This window comes from Nicotiana attenuata, unplaced genomic scaffold (genome assembly GCF_001879085.1).
Source record: "Nicotiana attenuata strain UT unplaced genomic scaffold, NIATTr2, whole genome shotgun sequence".
NCBI classification, from domain to species: Eukaryota; Viridiplantae; Streptophyta; class Magnoliopsida; order Solanales; family Solanaceae; genus Nicotiana; species Nicotiana attenuata.
Genome location: NW_017670295.1, coordinates 72,997 through 95,254, shown reverse-complemented (window position 1 = coordinate 95,254; position 22,258 = coordinate 72,997). Strand labels below are relative to the sequence as shown.

The window sequence follows — 22,258 nt, the reverse complement described above, 5'->3', positions numbered from 1 at the left end:
TGGCTAAGTCCATTGACGAAAAACGAGTTCAACATCACTCGAACTATGACGAGATATTACTTCGGCGCCAGCCCGAAAGTAACATCCCAATGGCTAAGGCCATCGATGGAAAATGAGTTCGACATCACTCGAACTACGACGGGATATTACTTCGGCGCCAGCCCGAAAGTAACATCCCAATGGCTAAGGCCATCGACGTAAAATGACTTCGACATAACTCGAACTACGACGGGATATTACTTCAGTGCCAGCTCGAAAGCAACATCCCAATGGCCAAGGCCATCGACAAAAAATGAGTTCGGTATCACTCAAACTACGACGGTATACTACTTCGGCGCGAACTCGAAATTAATATCCCTATGGCTAAGGTTGTTGCCAATGAAAAGAGTTCAACTAAACTCAATACAATAAGTTTGCATTTCAACAAAGCGTCGAAGCGACGTAACTACGGCAGAAGTCGTCAAAAAAAACCAAAGAAAGAAAATGACTCAGAGATGTACGACCAAAAAGACCTCTATCCACAGCAAATATGTTACAAATATTTGTCTCTACAAAGGGCTCAAAGATGCCCTTACAAAAATCGTGAAGCAAAAAGTAAGTACAAAACAAATACTACACATCATTCCTGGTGGCATACAAGTCTTCGTACCAAGAGTCGGAGGCGAGTCTATTCGCATCATCAGAATTGATATCATCTCTGTCAGGCGTAAGAGGATCATACTTGCATGCCTCACGAGCTGCACGAGCCTTGGCACGTACATCCCGAAGCTCCACTTCGGACGCCCTCCCATCAACATGAAGAGCCTTGTACGCATCGAGCTGAGCCTCGGCATGAACCCACAACTCATATAGACGTCGAGGCACAACGGGATCAACTGGAGCATAAGATGTAGAAGGTTGCGACTGTCGTCGTACGTCCTCCGCTTTTAAAGAATCCATTTTCTTGTTCAATGCGGATAGTTCCGCTTCCAACCCTTGAACACGCCCCTCAAGCACTGCTATCTTAAGTGCGGACGCCTCCTTCTCCTTGGTCAGCTCCGACCTACAAACACAGAGGGCATCTTCCAAAACCGCTGCCTCAGAGACAACAGTCGCGAATCTATCGGAACTCACGCCCAGCTCACCTTTAAACTCATTGATCTCCATCGTCTTCGTATCCAGTTCGGTAGTTAAATTGGCCACCTTTGCTTGGATGTCGGCATTTGATAAGTAGGATTTTAACGTGTTTTATGCCCCTACTTGCCTATGCTTTGAGTATAATTTGATACAAAATAATCCCAAAATGCTCACAGGTTGTGCTTGATTGCAGGTTTGAGCGACAAAGTGACTGAATTGTCAAAGATCGGCTCAAAACGGAGTGAAACCTGCTCAAGCATCAAAGGCCAAGAAAAGTGAAGGAAAAAGATCCTAGTGCGGACCGCACAAAAGTGCACGCGGCCGCACTAGGAGAATCAGAGAAGTGATAATTCAGGACTCTCACAACACGGCCACGGTTGGACTTACGCAGCCTGCGCTCAGATCACGCGGCCGCGCCACATTTTCATGCGGTTCGCGTGAAGAGATTCAGAGAGATGAAGTTTGGGGACCAAAGCAAGCCACGCGGCCGCGGTCACATTTACGCGGTCCGCGCCAGATCTCATGTAGCCGCGCTACACTTTTGCGCGGCCCACTATCCTCAACTTCAGAGAGCCAACCTTCAAGATTTCAAGAGCCCACGCGGTCGCGCTACCTTTTTGCGTGGCCCGCGCTGACCCCGCAGGGGTATTTTTGTCCAAGTTTTTCAGCCATTATAAATAGATCCTTTTTCCATTTTTAGGTTAAGTTTTAGATACCTAAGGCTGCTGAGCTCGTGAGAACATTGGGTTTAGCCATTTTTGGCGTTTTTAATCTCTAATTTTGTATTTCTTCCTTAGTAATCAATTATTATGTTTGCTTCTTCATCTGTTTCTTTAATTTTTGCATCTAGCATGAGTAGCTAAACTCACTAGCTAGGGTTGTGGCTCAACCCTAGTGTGGGTAATTAATGGGTGTTGCAATCTAAGGCTAGATTGATATTGGGTGTTTGCTATTTGGGTTAATTTTAGGTTTTCATTAAGGATTGGTGGTTGCAAACACTAATTCTAGCTTGGTGGGTTTGACTCTTCTTGAGAAAGAAAGTCTATGACCCAAAAATTGACCCAACAAGAAATTGGGATGGACCCATGAGAAATGGTAGTCCCAATAACGGGTTAAACCTCGAGAGAGTAATTACCCCACTTGAACCCTAGTTGCTTGGTCAAATTGGCCTACCCAATTGATCTCGAGAGAGTCAATTGGGCAAAATCACTCTCTCTACCGAGAGGTATGAGAGTGGGTACAATTGAGCAACGGTTATAGCATAAGCCCCAAATAAGTCAATTTACCCTTAGTAGCATCTACCCGTTAGTTAGCCACCTAGGTAATGCCACGACCCAAGTGCTTTTCTCTATATTAATTACAACTTAGCAATATCTCCATAGCATAATTTAGCTTCAACTATTAGTCTTAAAGTAGAAGATATAAAAAACCAAAACCGAAATTGTTAGAAGTGATATTAGAAGCACAACTACAATTCTAAATTAAGCAGATAATACAACTCCCTCTCTAGCTCCCTGTGGAAAATCGATCCCGATCCACTATCGGGTAAAAGCTGTTGCAACCCGCTCTTCCTACTTTAGTGTAGTGTTGAGTCGGAAGCGCTCAACTTTTTGGCGTCGTTGCCGGGGAGCTTACGGTGTTGACTATCGGTTTGGTTAGTTTTGTGTTTCGCTTCTCTTTCCTTCTTGTTTACTAATTCTGTTTGTGTCGATCATTCAGGTACTATGGCTCTCAATGCAAACGACCCTCTTGGCAACGTGAATGCGGGGGAGGAGGTAGATGATCTTGAGCCCGAAGAGGTTCAACCACCTCAAGTTCCACGTAGAGGCCGTCCGACCAATGCAAATGGTAATAACCTTTTCCAGACCCTCCTCCGCCACCGCCAAGAGCAGTCCCAAGAGTTCTTCCAAATCAAGGGTACGCGAGTGCCAGTGTTCCTCCCCGAATCCGGGCGGGGAACTTTCAAATCACAAATGTTATGTTGACCTTGCTCGAGCAAAGAGGGTATTTTACGGGCGCCTCCGACCAAAATGCATACAAGCACTTGAAGGGGTTCGTAGATACTTGCTGGGGCAGCAAACAAACAAACGTGTCCGAGGATGCGTTGAGATTGAGGCTTTTCCCGTTCTCTCTTCGGGGTAAAGCGTTGGACTGGTTAGAAAGGCTACCAAATCATTCCATCACTACATGGGATGAATTGGCGGACAAACTTATTGCCAAGTTCTTTTCTCCAAGTCATATGGCAGCTCTTCGGGACGAAATTCTAGCTTTCAAGCAAATGCCAACGGAACCTTTGCACGAGATATGGGAACGATATAGAACAATGGTGAAGGAGTGCCCTAACAACGACATGACTGAGGCGATGATCCAACAGACTTTTTATAGGGGCATCAACACCACGAATCAGTGCATTGTGAACCAATTGGCCGGTGGGAACTTTATGAAACTTTCTTACCAAGAAGCTTGTGATGTACTTGATGAAATGGCTGACACTTCTTCGGCATGGCAAAGCCGAGCAAATGTGCCCCAAGGTGACCCCACGGTCATCCATTTGCACAAGGAGTTGAATGACCATGGCCAAGCTATTGCCGAACTTACAACAACAATGAATCAGTTGGCGAAGGCGCAATTGCAACAAGTACAAAATCCGCGCCAAGTCAATGCAATGGAGAATGTTTCTATGCTAAAAAGAAGGCAAAGAGGGCAACAACAATCTCAAGGTAATGGTGAGAAATTTGACAACAACAATGATGGTGGTGGTTATTCGAACAAGTGTTATGATGATCAAAGTGAGGAATGCCAATATATCAATAACTACCAAGGAAATAGAGGAAATCAAGAAAATCAACAATGGCGCCCCCAAGGCAATTGGGGCAATCAACAAGGCGGTGGAAATTGGAATAACAATAATCAACAACAAGGTGGTAACAATTGGAACAATAACAATCAGAACAACAATTGGGGTAATCAAGGTAACAACCAAGGCAATTGGAACGGGAACAACAACAATTGGAGCAACAACAATAACAATCAAGGAGGGTGGAATAATGGTGGCAGGGGGCAAGGCTTTCAAAGCCCCCCATGTTTCAACAACCAAACAATCCACCTCCCTTTCAGTCGCAAGGGTCTAGTTCTTCTGGGAGTGACATGGGACAGATAGAAATGATGTTCGAGCTGATGATGAAAAAGAACCAAGATTCTGACGCATAATTGGCTTCACATAACACATCTATCTGGAACCTAGAGGTGCAAATAGGTCAAATTTCTCAAGCTTTAAATACCCGACCTAAGGGTGCGCTACCAAGTGACACGGTAGTGAACCCGAAGGGGGGTAACAATCATGTGATGGCAGTTATAACTAGAAGTGGAAGAGGTGGTGCAAATGCCGACCTCAAATGAAAAGCAAGTGGTGAATGATGATATTGAGCTCCGAGAAGATGTGGATCCTTTGATTGATGAAGTTGTGGTTGAGACAAATGTGAACAAGGAAGTGAGAATAGATATTGATGAGGCCGAGGTGGAAACTCAAGAGGCCGTGAACCCGTCTAGGGAACACATAATAGATATTCCAGAACCGGTGGTTCCAAAAGCCAAGGCACCCTTGCCTAGACCACCTCCACCTTATCCTCAGCGGTTAGCAAAGCAAAAGAGTGACAATCAGTTCGAGAAGTTCATCGATATGATGAAAAGCCTCACAATCAATGTTCCTTTGGTGGAGGCACTCGAACAAATGCCTGGTTACTCAAAGTTCATGAAGGATTTAGTCACCAAGAAGCGTTCTATGGAGTGTGAAACAATAAAGATGACGCACCAAGTTAGTGCAATTGTGCATTCTATGGCCCCGAAACTTTAAGACCCTGGAGCTTTTACTATTCCTTGCAATATCGGGAGTGCGGAGTTTGCTAAGGCCCTATGTGACTTGGGGGATAGCATTAATTTGATGCCGTACTCAGTCTTCAAGACTTTGGGAATTGGGCAACCTAGGCCAACCTCAATGAGACTTCAAATGGCAGACCGGTCGATGAAGAGGCCTTTGGGTATAATTGACGATGTGCTTGTCCGGGTTGACAAATTCATATTGCCGGCCGACTTTGTCATATTGGATTATGAAGTGGATTTCTAAGTGCCTATTATTCTTGGGAGACCTTTCCTAGCTACGGGGAAGGCTTTGGTTGATGTTGAAGCAGGTGAATTGACATTTCGAGTGGGGTGATGAAAAGGTGGTATTTCATGTTTGCAAATCAATGAGGCAACCCAATAACACGGAAGTTTGTTCACTTTTAGACATTGTCACATCTGTGATAGTGGATGACACAAGTTCCATGATGAATGTTGAAGATCCCCTTGAGGCCGTACTTCTTGGCATAGATGTGGAAGATGATGCTAGTAGGGTGGAGTGCGTGAATGCATTGCATGGTATGGGTTCATATTCATATGAGCCTAGGAAGCTATCTTTGAATCTTGAAAACCGCAAAACTCCACCAACTAAACCATCCATTGAGGAGCCACCGGTGTTGGAGTTGAAACCACTTCCTCCACACCTCAGGTATGAATTCTTGGGCTCTAATTCTACTCTTCCAGTTATTCTTTCTTCTTGCCTTACTAACTTACAGGTTGAGGCCACTTTGGAGGTGCTTCAAAAGCGGAAAAGGGCAATAGGATGGACCTTGGCGGACATTAGGGGAATAAGCCCCGCATTTTGCATGCATAAGATCATCTTGGAGGAGGATGCAAGGCCATCTCTTGAACATCAAAGGAGACTCAACGAGGCAATGCAAGAAGTGGTAAAGAAAGAGGTTATCAAGTGGCTTGACGCCGGTGTGGTTTATCCAATCTCTGACAGTTCGTGGACTTCTCCAGTCCAATGTGTACCAAAGAAGGGTGGAATGACGGTAGTGACCAATGCCAACAATGAGTTGATTCCTACTCGGACAGTTACGGGTTGGAGAGTGTGTATGGACTATAGAAAGCTGAATAAGGTGACAAGAAAAGATCATTTCCCACTACCATTCTTGGACCAAATGCTTGATCGTCTTGCGAGCCGGGCCTTTTATTGTTTTCTAGATGGCTACTTGAATCGCGCAGCGCACTCAACCTTAGGAAGAGTGGGCGCTAATACTTTTACCCAATAGTGGTATCGGGGTCAATTTCCATAGGGAGCTAGAAAGGGAGTTGGATATTTGCTTAGCCTAGAAATGTGTGTTTGCTTCTAATTGATCTTCTAACATTTTTGGGTTTTTATGATTATCAACTACAATTTAACAACTACTAATTATAACTAAATTATGCTAAGGTATTAATTCTAGGTTGTATGNCTAGAGCGCACCCTGTTGTGCTCTGACTTGGGAGCTCAGAAGTTGAGGCATTATTTCTGTGCTTACACCACGTATCTCATATACAAGAATGGACCCATTGAAGTATATCTTTTAGAAGCCCATGCCCACCGGCAAGCTAGCCAAGTGGCAGATCCTGCTGAGTGAATTTGACATTGTCTACGTGACTCAGAAAGCAATCAAAGGACATGCCCTAGCAGATCACCTCGCTGAAAACCCTGTTGATACCCAATTTTTCCCTATATTTTTATATATGCAAAATACTTTCAAAATAGCATGTACAGGCATATATAAACATGCCACAAAGTTTTGGTATTTTTCCTTTATTTTTTTTAAAGATTTTAAAACCAATTTATTGTCTATTTTAATACTAAATTCAATAATTATTCCCAAACTAGCATTTTTTAGTAAATAATTTATTTTATTCTCATATTTACCCTAAGATATAATTGGCCTAATTTTTGCATATTTTTATACATTTATTTGGTATTTTTTAAGCTAATTGCATAAAATTATAATTATAGCCTACTTTACGATTAACGGCATTCTATAATTATAAAATCACTTTTAGTATTTTTACATTAATATTTATATGTTATTAATTGGTCCAGTACCTTTAATTTATTTTCAAGTCATTTTTTACTATTTTATAAATTAAAAGGGGAAAACTGGCTATTTAAATGACAGCCCTTTTGTATTTCAATTTTAGCCCAAATTGGACCCCCAATCACACCCTAATCAAACGACCCAATTTTATTATAACCCGACCCATACCCTTTCTTATCATACCCAAACCCGGTCCCCATTTAACCCATTTAATCCCAGCCGTTGATCTTTTAGATCAACGACTCCCCTCGTCCCTTTCCTTTTTTAATTCAAACAACCCCTTTACCCTACCTCATTTTCTCCTCAGCCGCCGCCTCTGCAACCCTCCACTCTCTCAAACTCTCTCAAGGGTTCTCAAACCCTTTCCGCCTCTTTCCGTCTCAGACCATAGATCCACTGGAATCTATGGCCACCAAAGCTATGGAGATCTCACACCCACCCCCTGGTGCTCTTATACACCGGTTTTGTGAAGATTCAAGGCCTGACCTTGAAGATCTCTACCCAGATCTCCTTCGATTTAGAGTTCCATGGTCGTCTCCAGCTTTACTCTGGCATATCGTGGACGTTCGAGCCTGAGTCTAACTTCTCCGGCTTAGATCCACGAGTTTTCCAGGCCTTTCTCACTTCTAGGTTTCTTCTGAAACCCTAACCTTTCGAGGTCTTCTGATTTCTCTAGTTCTGTCCTAGATCTGTGTTTATCTTGGGGTCTCAAACGTTTTCTCAAAAGTATCTTTCAAAACTTGCTTTTTAACCTTTTCATCTTCCCCGATTTAGGATTTCTTTGATCTTTTAACATGCTCTACTGTGATTCTTATATGTTTTTTTCTACTATGTTTCTTCTACTATGTTTCTTCTATGATCCTGATGTGCTTCTTCTACTGTGTTTCTTCTACCTTGTTCTTACGAGTTCTTCTACTGTATTTTTTTTGCATGATTGTTCTTTAATGTTATTCATGAGTTTCTTCTACTGGGAAATACGTGTTCCTTTATGATTTCTGCTCTTATTCCATAATATTTTTTCCTGACTTACTTGTCTTCATCTCTAGACTCGATTAATGGTAAAAAACCCTAGAATTTGGGGGTTCATTCGAGTTTTGAGGTTATTTGTTATGTGATTTGTTTGTTTCTTATCTCCAAACGTGTTGATTTCAAAACCCTAGTCTCTTTGGACCTATTTGAGTTCCTGAAGTTGCTTCCTCTACTGTTCGACTGAGTTTCGAGATCTTTGTGTCAACTTTGTTTCTTCATATGATTCCGACCTGTTTACTTGACCTTTCGCATGCTATCTGGTATTCCCTCTTCTCTGAGATGACTACTAGGTTCCTATGGTCCTCTACTCACTGATTTTCTTTGATTGCATGACACTCTTCTTTGTCTTAAATCCAGCCTCGCATGCTTAATGTTTATGCACTCTTTATAGGTCAAATTTCCCTCTCAAAATAACCTTGATTGTGGACTGATTTCAAATCTCTTTGTCTAATTCTGATTGCACTCTTGAATTGACTCTCTCCTTTATTGGTTTGATTTCCTTTGTTTCTTGGACTTGTTGAAATATTTTCCTTTCGACCTTGCCTTTCTACTTAAGTTGATTTGATCCCATTACCTTAATTACATTAGTATGGGATTCTTACAGACCTTTCCTTAATAAAGGTCTAATGAACTTAACCCCTAATACATGTGGTATACTCGTGCTATGCTGAAAATATTTCCTTATTTGTCATGTCCAGCCCTGCGTGATTTCTTTCCTCATTTAACATTTGCATGCTACCATTTGGTTTAATTTTTATTAAAGGAAGTCTTTGATACTGATTTGATTTTAATAAGACACATATTCCTCCAATTATGTCTAAATAACAGTCCTTACCTTATTTATGCATGTTTCTCACACTATAAATACCTGCTCTTTTATTAACACCAAACAAAAAAAAGACACTAGAAAAAACACCGGAGTCTTTTTCAGAACTCACACTCACACACAAAGTATTCTCTCTTGTTGTTTGTGTTGTGGCTTCTTTGCAATACTTCTGCTCTCTTTTGCTTGTCTCTTTCTAAAACTGGTACGCCTTTATTTAAGCTTTTGCCTCATCCATATGTGTTTATTCTATAGTCTCATTCTTTTGTGTGGTTTGTTGTTCATGCTTCGTAACTTATGCTAAGTATTTTTCATTTGTTTGCTTCTGTTCTCATATGAATCCCTACCCCTAATCCCCTTTATGTGTTGAGTTGAAACCTTGGCCTGACAGTATCCCAATTACTGCCCAGGCCATGGTTTGACCTTCAATAGGTCCTGACTCTCCAATGTTTGGCTAGTGGGCTGGTCAGGGGTGTGACGACATTCTATGTTGCTGGGCATGACCACCAGCCTGCCTTGGTATCCCCTAATTCCCTCTATTGCACTTACACTTGTTTCTAGATTCTAAGTTCTGCCCCCCTCCAATGAGCCTTGCCTTGGGACCTTGAGTTCCCTCTAAACTTGGACAATGGAGGGCTGGCCCTTCCAAACTGCACTTTAATTCAGTTATGTAATGATATCTGGGTGTAAGCATTGCCTGGAGTTCTTGAAACTCCTTGGAACTTTGACACATTCCAGATAAGAGAAAGGCCTTGGAACTTGATCCCGACAGTTGGCTCATATCATGTTGTTAGACCTTGGGTCTGAATTAGGCTCCTTGGATGCAGCTTAAAAGCTCTGATGTAATTTTATTTTTTATTTGATTCATTTGGTCTGTAAAAAATTTTGAAATAACTTTGGGGTTTTAGTAAAAGGGGAGGGTTATCTGTGTATGCATAAGGGTAGATATCATGCCTATAGGAGTTTTTCTTTGAATTTCTGCACTTTCACATATAGAAATCATGCTTATTTCTGCACTTTCATCTATAGAAATCATGCTCATAAGAATTCTGCACTTTTATGTGTAGAAACCATGCTCATAGGAATTCTGCACTTTCATATATATAGAAATCATGCTCATAAGAACTCTGCATATCATATAGATGTCCTGCTCATAAGAATTCCGCATGTAGGAACCATGTCTTTACGATTCCGCATTTTTGCATCTATCATTAGGCAAACAGTTATAGGTCAAAATAATAATCAATTGCATCCTAGATACCATGCTCATAGGATTTTCTGCACTCTTGCCACGCCTGTAAAAAGTGTGTAAAATTAACAACGCTAGAAAGCATGCCTATAGGAACTATTAACCCAATCTGAATCACTCGTTTTATGATTAGTCCGTCAGTAGTAACCAAATGCAGAACTCGTATCATTCTGTTAAAACTGGCAACTTTCAGTAATCAGTTCACTTCCTTATTCCTGAAACCAGTAAATGCCATCACCTAGGCAAACAAGTAAGTAGTTAATTAATTGCACCAGTCTTCGATAAGTTACAGCCAAGCGAGCCTAATTCGAACTTCTTGTCTAAAAATATGTAATGAACCAGCTTGCCTAACCTTAAGCATAATTTGGACCTAATCAGTATATGTCAGACGTGCCAAACTACATGATTTCTGTGATTAAAGGAGGTTTGTCTGAGCCTTAATTGCTTTTGTGCTCCCATAATTGTTTTATGTGTTTTGCCTGACGCCTTAGCATTTTAACCTTTTGAACCTCTGAAAAGCCAAGCTCCCTCTCTTTAGGATTAGTGGTCCTAAAGCCTCCAGGACTGATAGGTGGGACGGTTAATAGCACGCTGTAGGTAACGACACCATTTTGCGCTTAATACCTTATCGGGGTGGTAAGGGTAGACATGGAGATGATGATCACACGATAACACTACGCATACGATTGGTTACCGGTGTTGAGTGGATGATCCGTGTGATTTATAAACCTAGGACCCCTTGCCCTATGTTTAATATCAATAAATTCTGTCTTTTCAATTACCCAAAACCTCCCTTTATTTTTTTTACTGCATTATCCCTTTTCCTTCTTTGTTTGTAAATTCCAGCATGCTTGTTAGCAACCCTTATGTGTAAATTTATTTGCATACTTGTTTACAATAAAGTCACAACATAGCATGACCGGGAACCACACTAGTGGATCTTGAGGGGTGCCTAACACCTTCCCATCGAGATAATTTCTAGCCTTTACCCGAACTCTGGTTTTCCAATTCAAAACCCTTCTTGGTGTCCTTATGCACTCAGTCATTAGGTGGCGACTCTTCAATTCCAAAAACCCAATTCCCAAACGGGAATAGAGTTGTCTTCCCGAATGTTGTAAACCCGATTTCGCGAGAAAAAGGGGGGCGTCGATAGGGGTAACAATCATGTGATGGCAGTTACAACTAGAAGTGGAAGAGGTGGTGCGATGCCGACCTCAAATGAAAAGCAAGTGGTGAATGATGATATTGAGCTCCGAGAAGATGTGCATCCTTTGATTGATGAAGTTGTGGTTGAGACAAATGTGAACAAGGAAGTGAGAATAGATATTGATGAGGCCGAGGTGGAAACTCAAGAGGCCGTGAACCCGTCTAGGGAACACATAATTGATATTCCGGAACCGGTGGTGCCAAAAGCCAAGGCACCCTTGTCTAGACCACCTCCACCTCATCCTCAGCGGTTAGCAAAGCAAAAGAGTGACAATCAGTTCGAGAAGTTCATCGATATGATGAAAAGCCTCACAATCAATGTTCCTTTGGTGGAGGCACTCGAACAAATGCCTGGTTACTCAAAGTTCATGAAGGATTTAGTCACCAAGAAGCGTTCTATGGAGTGTGAAACAATAAAGATGACGCACCAAGTTAGTGCAATTGTGCATTCTATGGCCCCGAAACTTTAAGACCCTGGAGCTTTTACTATTCCTTGCAATATCGGGAGTGCGGAGTTTGCTAAGGCCCTATGTGACTTGGGGGATAGCATTAATTTGATGCCGTACTCAGTCTTCAAGACTTTGGGAATTGGGCAACCTAGGCCAACCTCAATGAGACTTCAAATGGCAGACCGGTCGATGAAGAGGCCTTTGGGTATAATTGACGATGTGCTTGTCCGGGTTGACAAATTCATATTGCCGGCCGACTTTGTCATATTGGATTGTGAAGTGGATTTCTAAGTGCCTATTATTCTTGGGAGACCTTTCCTAGCTACGGGGAAGGCTTTGGTTGATGTTGAAGCAGGTGAATTGACATTTCGAGTGGGGTGATGAAAAGGTGGTATTTCATGTTTGCAAATCAATGAGGCAACCCAACAGCACAGAAGTATGTTCACTTGTAGACATTGTCACATCTGTGATAGTGGATGACACAAGTTCCATGATGAATGTTGAAGATCCCCTTGAGGCCGTACTTCTTGGCATAGATGTGGAAGATGATGCTAGTAGGGTGGAGTGCGTGAATGCATTGCATGGTATGGGTTCATATTCATATGAGCCTAGGAAGCTATCTTTGGATCTTGAAAACCGCAAAACTCCACCAACTAAACCATCCATTGAGGAGCCACCGGTGTTGGAGTTGAAACCACTTCCTCCACACCTCAGGTATGAATTCTTGTGCTCTAGTTCTACTCTTCCAGTTATTCTTTCTTCTTGCCTTACTAACTTACAGGTTGAGGCCACTTTGGAGGTGCTTCAAAAGCGGAAAAGGGCAATAGGATGGACCTTGGCGGACATTAGGGGAATAAGCCCCGCATTTTGCATGCATAAGATCATCTTGGAGGAGGACGCAAGACCATCTCTTGAACATCAAAGGAGACTCAACGAGGCAATGCAAGAAGTGGTAAAGAAAGAAGTTATCAAGTGGCTTGACACCGGTGTGGTTTATCCAATCTCTGACAGTTTGTGGACTTCTCCAGTCCAATGTGTGCCAAAGAAAGGAGGGATGACGGTGGTGCCCAATGACAACAATGAGCTTATTCCCACTCGAACCATTACCGGGTGGAGAGTTTGTATGGACTACCAGAAGCTCAACAAGGTGACCCGCAAGGATCATTTTCCTTTGCCATTCCTCGACCAAATGTTTGATCGTCTCGCGGGGAGAGCATTCTATTGTTTCTTGGATGGGTACTCGGGCTACAATCAAATTTTAATAGCCCCGGAGGACCAAGAGAAGACTACTTTTACATGCCCCTATGGAACATTTGCTTTCTCCCAGATGCCGTTCGGATTGTGCAATGCTCCGGCGACCTTCCAACGATGCATGATGGCTATTTTCACCGATATGGTGGAAGACATATTGGAGGTCTTAATGGACGACTTTAGTGTGGTTGGTGACACTTTTGATGCATGTTTGGTGAATCTGGATAGAGTTTTGGCTTGTTGTGAAGAAACTAATCTAGTTCTCAATTGGGAGAAATGCCATTTTATGGTGGAATAAGGTGTAGTGCTAGGCCACAAGATTTCAAAAAATGGGATTGAGGTTTATAAGGCAAAAATCGAGGTGATTTCTAGACTCCCTCCCCCTACTTCTGTCAAAGGGGTGAGGAGTTTTCTTGGTCACGCCGGCTTCTACCGGCGGTTTATCAAAGACTTCTCGACGGTTGTCCATTGTGCAAGCTACTAGAGAAAGATGCCAAGTTCGTTTTTGATGAAAAATGCATGGAGGCTTTTGAGCTCTTAAAACACAAGTTGACCACTACCCCTATCATAAGCGCGCCTAATTGGAGTTTTCCCTTTGAATTGATGTGTGATGCTAGTGATGTTGCATTGGGGGCGGTGTTGGGTCAACGGGTTAACAAAATATTTCATCCCGTGTATTATGCAAGTAAGACTATGAATGAGGCTCAACTGAACTACACGGTGACAGAGAAGGAGCTATTGGCCATTGTATTTTCCATGGAGAAATTTCGGCCCTATCTTATGGGGCCAAGGTGATTGTGCACACGGCCATGCAGCCCTTAAATATCTAATGACCAAAAAGGATTCCAAAGCTAGATTGATGAGATGGGTGTTGCTTCTTCAAGAATTTGACTTAGAGAAAGTGGATCGGAGGGGAAGTGAGAACCAAGTTGCTGACCATTTGTCCGTACTAGAGGAAGAAGGGAGGCCATGTGACGGTCTCGTGATAAATGATGCATTCCCCGACGAGCAACTTCTCTCAGTGTCAATGAGTGACATGCTATGGTTTGCGGACATCGCCAACTTCATTGTGACTGGAACTGCCCCGTCTGAACTCTCTTCCAACCAAAAGAAGAAACTCAAATGGGATAGTTTGTATTTTTATTGGGATGACCCGTACTTGTTAAAAATCTGCACGGATGGAGTAATAAGAAGATGTGTCCCGGAAGGTGAACGGTTGAGCATATTGGAGGCTTGTCACTCCTCTCCCTATGGTGGCCATCACGGAGGGGTGAGGACAGCTTCAAAAGTTTTGAGTTGCGGTTTCTATTGGCCAACGTTGTTTAAAGATGCTAGTGATTTGGTGAAGAGATGTGATGCATGCTAAAGGGCCGACGGAATTTCAAAAAGGGATGAGATGCCTCTCAACACGATTCTCGAGGTGGACATTTTGATGTTTGGGGCATCGATTTCATGGGTCCGTTCGTGAGCTCTTGTGGTAACACTTATATTCTCGTGGCGGTGGATTATGTCTCAAAGTGGGTGGAAGCCGTGGCTTTACCCAACAATGAAGCCCGTAGTGTAGTAGCATTCTTGAAAAAGAGTATCTTCACAAGGTTTGGTACCCCTCGTGGTATCATTAGTGACGGGGGGTCTCACTTTTGCAACAAGGCTTTTGATTCATTGCTTGCTAAGTATGGTTGTCACGCCCCAAATTCGAGGGACATGACCGGCGCCCGATCGGGTAGCCCCAGTCAAGCGGACCTGGGTGCCTTTCCTAACCCACGTGTTACCCCATGTTTTCCTTACTCAATATTCCAAGAATTAGCCATATAATTAACATAGAGCACCTTTTTGCAAAACATACATACCTACATAATAGTTAATGAAATTACAAATTCTTTGCCCAACACATGAACATAGACTTACACAAGTTCTTAACCCACATCTACTGTCCACGGAGCCTCTAAAAGTACAACATGATAATATAGTATTTGCCGGTAACAAGGCTCCGGCTATACCTTACACAAAAATCAAGAATAAAACTCCGAAAACAAGCGTCCTGAGCCACGCAGGGCCTCGAGAGGAAAGGGGCTCACCAAAAAGCTGATGGAGGAAGAAGGGGAGCTACAATCAGTGGACTGGAGTACCTGCTACGGATCCACCTACAATCCTAACACGAATGTAGCGCCCCCGGCAAAAAAGGGACGTCAATACATTTGAATTATACTGGTATGTATGAACAAACCTTACTCCAAGTAAACTCGAACCATAAACAAGTATGTAGCAGTAATAAAAACAATAATCAAATCAACAAAGAGGGAACAACTAAGCGGAACAAGTATACAGTCTCTCCTGCTTCCTCTTCCACACTTCCACATCAATAATTTCACAATTTATAAGCAAGTATGTAATCGTAATAGAAATAACAATCAAATACACAAAGAAGGAACAATCAAGCCAAACAAGTTTACAATCTCTCCTGTTTTCCCCTTCCACATTTCCACATCAACAATTTCACAATTTGTTCATAGTTTCATTTCAATAGTGATTTCGATCACTTTCCACCCTTATTACCTTGGCCACCCTTATTACCTCGGCCACCCTTATCACCAAAACCCACACCTTATTACTTCGTGTTGCGGCGCGCAACCCGATCCTACCAAGCAATCACAATTCACAAACAATACCACAGCAATGACAATTTACAAGGGAACAACAACAAGTTTCAGGAACAACGACAACAAATCCCAATAACAACGACAACACATCTCAAGGAACAACAACACAACTCACACAGGGTTTATATGACTATCAATGCCATTTCAGTCTTTTTCAACAGCCCGTTGTACCATTTTAATCACAACAATAATTTTCCACAACTAGCCACAAAGTTTGTTACCACAGTTGTCTCAATTTCACCAATCTCGATTCCTTTCCATCATTTATTTCCACAGTTCTTACCACATAACACATTCGCAATCACAACTTGGTTTATTGCCATTTACTTGGACAATCATATCGGACGTCTTAACGAACAACATTTAAGGCATAATATTTACATGAATTCACAAATGGTTCACACAAGTAAACACATATTACTAGCAAGAGTTTAACTTCACAAATAACCCACGTAGACCAGACGTACCAAATGTTGAACACCAAGCAAGGTGATTTTACAAAGATCAAAGTTAGCCATACATACCTGGAGCCGAATTCCCTTTTAACTTCTATTTCCAATTCACCAAATAATCTAGCAACGTCAATCTAGTGCACAATTTAATACACATAACTTAGAATTGGGGTTCACAAATGCCTCTCAAACTTATCTAGGTTATCAGCCCCTTCTTTGTACAAGTCTTTGCTCCCACCCAACTACTCCTACTAGATTTTAGGATATAGAAAGGCATGCATGTATGAGTTCAATCATTATTTTCAAGAACCAATGCATGCATGTATGAGTTCAATCATTATTCCATAAAAAGGGTTAGGGATTTTACCTGCAAGAAAAGGGGGATGAAGATAAGCTTGAAATTTTCCAGCCGGATAGTTTTGAAGAATCAAATTTTGGAAAAGATGACTTTCTCTCTCAAGACCCTCTCTTCCTCTCTCTTATTTTGTGCGGAAGAATGGCATTCCTAACACATATTCGGAGTCGACACCACAAGATACTAGGTTTTGAGCCAAAATATTTTACGGGGCCTCACATCCTCCCCCACTTAAAATCATTCGTCCCCGAATGAAGACCTATTTCAAACTTTTCAGTATTCCAAAGGCCAGTTGGGTTTGAAAACATGCTACGCAGATTCCTATACTTTTCACTATTTCCCATATTCTTAGAAAAAATTTGCCAGAGTTTCCTTTGTAATTTGGACATCTCTACCTGACTGAGGGCCCCCGAAACACAAATTCCAAACACCATAGCAGAATTACAACCACCCCTACAACTGTCATACAATTTCCTACCTTAACAATTGCACGCATTTGATCACTTGATACGTTTTGCTTATGAATCAGTTATTTCAATGAGTTTCACATAATTTAGCAATTTCAACATACTACATGCATACAAATAATTCATTACTAACATATACAACCATTAATTGATTACTTATCACAAGAGTTCTTTGTAAAGTTTTCATTTACCAAAGAGATGTTCACATGACATAAAACAATCACAACACCTATAAGTCTTGCACAACTAGAGGGACTTCACTAGCATTTAGGAGGGAACCAATTCGGACACAATGATAGTTGTTTTAGAAATAGAAAGGCCACATAATTTCTTCTAGACTTGATCAAACAGATGGGGATATTTCTCTTTCATTTCCTTCTCCGCTTCCCATGTAGCTTCCTCAACTTGTTGACTTCGCCACAACACNACAAAAAGAAAGTTCAAAGTGAACAAGAATAAAAAGGGGAATCAAAGGAAACAAAAGTGAAAAGAAAAAGGTGTGGAAAAAATAGAAAAGGAGAAATGATTTGAATTGCATAAGAAAGAGTGACAATGTGTCGCTCTAACCTCTTGAAAAGAAGTTAAATGCTCAAATGAGTCGAGAAAGTGTGCCAAAATGAATCAAAGGAAGTACTTAAGGGAAGATTGAACCCATTTGAACTAAAACATGTCCTATCCTTACCCAAAAGCCTTCACAATGACTCCACAAAAAGCCCTATATGATCTTGAGTTGAAGAAAACCTACATTAGTGGATACTTACATAAGGGGCAAGCATATGGTACCTAGAGCCAGACTTGTGACATTTTTCTTGAGAGAGATGAGTGAAATTCCATCAACCTCGGTTTGTGTGTCAATACTCTAAAAAGGTGAGGTTCGCTTAGGAGAGTTGAGGATGTGTGAGTTTGGGTTCCACAATGACCAAGGTATTTGATAAAAGTTCTTTGATGAAATGTGTCAACCCTTGATGCCCTTGTGTCAAACTTGATCCATAGTTTTCAAAGTTTAAAATGTGTTAATGATGCATTCGTATTGAGGGCAATTGTTAGTCCCAATTGATGCTTGTTGAGGCTACTTTAGGATAGCTGGAATCACTTGGATGTTCCTTTATGGGGTGGGTTTTATTTTGTTTGCTTGAGGACAAGCAAAGGTTTAAGTTTTGGGGAGTTGATAAGTAGGATTTTAACGTGTTTTATGCCCCTACTTGCCTATGCTTTGAGTATAGTTTGATACAAAATAATCTCAAAATGCTCACAGGTTGTGCTTGATTGCAGGTTTGAGCGACAAAGTGATTGAATTATCAAAGATCGGCTCAAAACAGAGTGAAACCTGCTCAAGCATCAAAGGCCAAGAAAAGTGAAGGAAAAAGATCCTAGTGCGGACCGTACAAAAGTGCACGCGGCCGCACTAGGAGAATCAGAGAAGTGCTAATTCGGGACTCTCACAACGCGGCCGCGGTTGGACTTACGCGGCCCGCGCTCAGATCACGCGGCCGCGCCACATTTTCATGCGGTCCGCGTGAAGAGATTCAGAGAGATGAAGTTTGGGGACCAAAGCAAGCCACGCGGCCGCGGTCACATTTACGCGGTCCGCGCCAGATCTCATGCGGCCGCGCTACACTTTTGCGCGGCCCGCTATCCTCAACTTCAGAGAGCCAATCTTCAAGATTTCAAGAGCCCACGCGGCCGCGCTACCTTTTTGCGCGGCCCGCGCTGACCCCGCAGGGGTATTTTTGTCCAAGTTTTTCAGCCACTATAAATAGATCCTTTTCCCATTTTTAGGTTATGTTTTAGATACCTAAGGCTGCTGAGCTCGTGAGAACATTGGGTTTAGCCATTTTTGGCGTTTTTAACCTCTAATTTTGTATTTCTTCCTTAGTAATCAATTATTATGTTTGCTTCTTCATCTGTTTCTTTAATTTTTGCATCTAGCATGAGTAGCTAAACTCACTAGCTAGGGTTGTGGCTCAACCCTAGTGTGGGTAATTAATGGGTGTTGCAATCTAAGGCTAGATTGATATTGGGTGTTTGCTATTTGGGTTAATTTTAGGTTTTCATTAAGGATTGGTGGTTACAAACACTGATTCTAGCTTGGTGGGTTTGACTCTTCTTGAGAAAGAAAGTCTATGACCCCAAAATTGACCCAACAAGAAATTGGGATGGACCCATGAGAAATGGTAGTCCCAATTAACGAGTTAAACCTCGAGAGAGTAATTATCCCACTTGAACCCTACTTGCTTGGTCAAATTGGCCTACCCAATTGGTCTCGAGAGAGTCAATTGGGCAAAATCACTCTCTCTACCGAGAGGTGTGAGAGTGGGTACAATTGAGCAACGGTTATAGCATAAGCCCCAAATAAGTCAATTTACCCTTAGTAGCATCTACCCGTTAGTTAGCCACCTAGGTAATGCCACGACCCTAGTGCTTTTCTCTATATTAATTACAACTTAGCAATATCTCCATAGCATAATTTAGCTTCAACTATTAGTCTTAAAGTAGAAGATATAGAAAACCAAAACTGAAAATGTTAGAAGTGATATTAGAAGCACAACTACAATTCTAAACTAAGCAGATAATACAACTCCCTCTCTAGCTCCCTGTGGAAAATCGATCCCGATCCACTATCGGGTAAAAGCTGTTGCAACCCGCTCTTCCTACTTTAGTGTAGTGTTGAGTCGGCAGCGATCAGCATTCTCGGCCATTACCCCCCTAATTAGCTCAAGCTCATCTTCCTTCACTTTAAGGGATGCCTCGAGCTCACTGTTACGGGCGATGGCCTTCATAAGGTCCTCTTCTCGTTCCCTCAACTCCTCGACCTTACGCGCCAATTGATCCTCCCTCTGCTTGAGCCCTTCGCGGAACAGTTGGAAGTCAGGATCCTGATTGTAGATGTCGGCCATCGCACGATGCTTGGTGCGATATTCTTGATATTTAGAAGACATCTTTCCATAGAGGGCCGTCCTCCTCCTTTCTTGGCCCTCGCACTCGATCTCCATGATAAAGGTCTGACACAAAAAGTAAAGTTAAAACAAAAGGACAGGCCAAAAATAATAACACGAACCCAACGACGAAATGAAAAGAAAGATATCTACCCGCAGGGCCATGCCAGAGACGCTCTAGGATAGCTCCGTATCGCTCATCGCTCTAAGCTCCTCGTTCTCAGGGGTAGCACATAAGGAGCTAAAGCAGACGCCACCTGATCACAGTCCGACAACAAGTTGTAGTCCCCAGGGACAACTATGTGTCGATCAGAACCCTCCACTCTGATCTCTACGTGAGTGTGACGCTCCAAAAACTTACGAACATCCCCCGGGTCGGCATCCGAGCCCGAGTCTTCGCCCTCGATGCGTAGGACCCCTCCAACGTTAGATGATGCGCCACCCTCAGCGGAGCGCACGGAACCACCTCCTTGGTAAACCCCTTCTATTTGGGGAGACCTCCCCACCAAGATGGCGTTGGCCATAAACGCGAGTACCGGTGCCGCCTCCGATGCACCCGTCCTACTCTTACCGGTATCAACGTCCACGCTCTTCCCAAGCTCTATCCTCCTCTTCTTTCTCAACGAAGATTCGTCCCCATTAGAGGACTCATCAACGAGGTGATGGACTGGTAAAGAAGGGATTTTCCCCCTCACGACCATATCCCGAGAGGTTTCCCTCGCCTGTACCAACTGAGCACGACCCTCTCGCGCGGACTCATCCAAAGTGAATTGCATTCCTGCGGAGGCGACAACTTGACGAAATGCAGGGACTGGGGCCCTCCGCCTAGAAGCTCTGCGACCTGTCATCATAAAGAGTCGTATCAATAGACTCTTTATGATAGTCGAAGAGAGATACAGAGGAAGATACTTACCAGATGAAACTTTCGGCCCAAAGCGCTTCACGAAAGGGGCCAGTCTCTATTCTCCGCTGCATGGGACAGCAGACGAGCTACCCAATCCCTTATACCTGCAATAGGGTGAGGTGGGTGCCCCATAGCTGCAAACGAGAAACAAATAAACACTAAGGTGAATAAAGAAGAAAAGAAAGAGTAAACAAGTAGCGACACTTACGATTCTCGTTCCACCGCTCCGGGAATCTAGCGGGGTCAGACACGATGTGCTCAGTTCTAACGAAGAAGTAGTTATGCCAAAATTTGCGACTCGCCCGGTCATCGATTCCAACCACCAGCCATTTTGTCCCACGGTGCCTCAGATGTACCATAGTACCCCTATGAAAGCTGGGAGAAAACAAGTGTAGAAGGTATTGAACGGTAACCTCGCACCCCGCCAACTCTACGTATTTCGTCAATAACGGGAGTATTTTGAGCGTGTACGGGGAAAGTTGCGCCAGGAAAACCTCATAGAATCGATAGAATTCTTCCGCTAACAGGAGAAGGGGGAAGGAATGACCAATCACGAAGGGGCACTCATAAAAAGCACAGTACCCAGGCCTATGGACTTCCACGAAGTCCCTTTCCACTGGAACCATCTCAATATGAGCGGGAATGTTATATTTTGCACGGAGAGCATCGATATGGACTTGCTCAGTTTCAGAGAGTATAGGGGCAGGAGTAGGAGGAGGATCCTTAAGAAAGTCGCTTCGAGACATAGGGTGTCTCGGCAATAACTCCTCCACGGTGGGAAAGTTGTTCCCTTCCTCCACCGTCATGTCCTCACCACCAGGGGGGAGCGCCATGGACAACGGGGTGGCGTCGGAAAGCCCCTCACGAGATAGATGTGTTCTAGGCATCTCTACGGTGGAAAATGTGTTAATGTAACAGAAAAAGCTAAGAACGAAGATTGGAAGAAAGGAAGTAGAGGAATCGTTGGAGCAAACACGGGAGGGATAAGAAAAAATAACCAGAGACGAAATGGCCAAGAGTTTTTGAAAACAAACCCTCCCCCTATTTATAGGATTGGGTGGCGCCAGAATCGAAGCGGAAGGCTGCAGAATGGCACCGAAATTGAAGCGACAAGCCTTCAGCCCCTGTCTCGAAAACACGCATAATGATGACGCACGTGGAAGTGACATCACTTCCCGATAAGACACACCACTAGGGGTATCGTTGAGCACGCTAACCTTCCGTTGTTGGCCATGTCATGGCGTTTCATAAAACCAAATTTCTCCACAGGTATGGGCGATGTACGCTTATCAAGGACGCACAAACCGCAACCTCGACAAGCAGAGGGACTAACTGTATGGGTCCAAATTTGGATGACCACGGCTACTGACCAATACGACAAAAGATGAGATCTTTACAACACGACGTCCTGTTGAAGACGGT

General features: G+C 42.9%; 1 protein-coding gene across 1 annotated transcript; it reads right to left on the bottom strand.

Moving 5' to 3' along the window:
* Positions 1 to 612: 612 nt before the first annotated feature.
* LOC109237389 (ribonuclease Y-like) lies at positions 613 to 19,989 on the bottom strand. Its single transcript, XM_019403696.1, has 2 exons — positions 19,699 to 19,989; positions 613 to 1,182 (listed from the first exon to the last, which is right to left on the bottom strand). The coding sequence occupies exons 1-2, from the start codon at positions 19,987 to 19,989 to the stop codon at positions 613 to 615; spliced, it is 861 nt and encodes a 286-aa protein (XP_019259241.1).
* Between the last annotated feature and the right edge of the window lie 2,269 nt (positions 19,990 to 22,258).

Coding starts and splice junctions, on each gene's coding strand:
- LOC109237389 (XM_019403696.1), bottom strand. CDS start 19,989: ATGGAGATCGAGTGCGAGGGCCAAGAAAGGAGGAGGACGGCCCTCTAT. Junction 1,183..19,698: donor AGCTTGAGCTAATTAGGGGG/GTAATGGCCGAG, acceptor ATCCAAGCAAAG/GTGGCCAATTTAACTACCGA.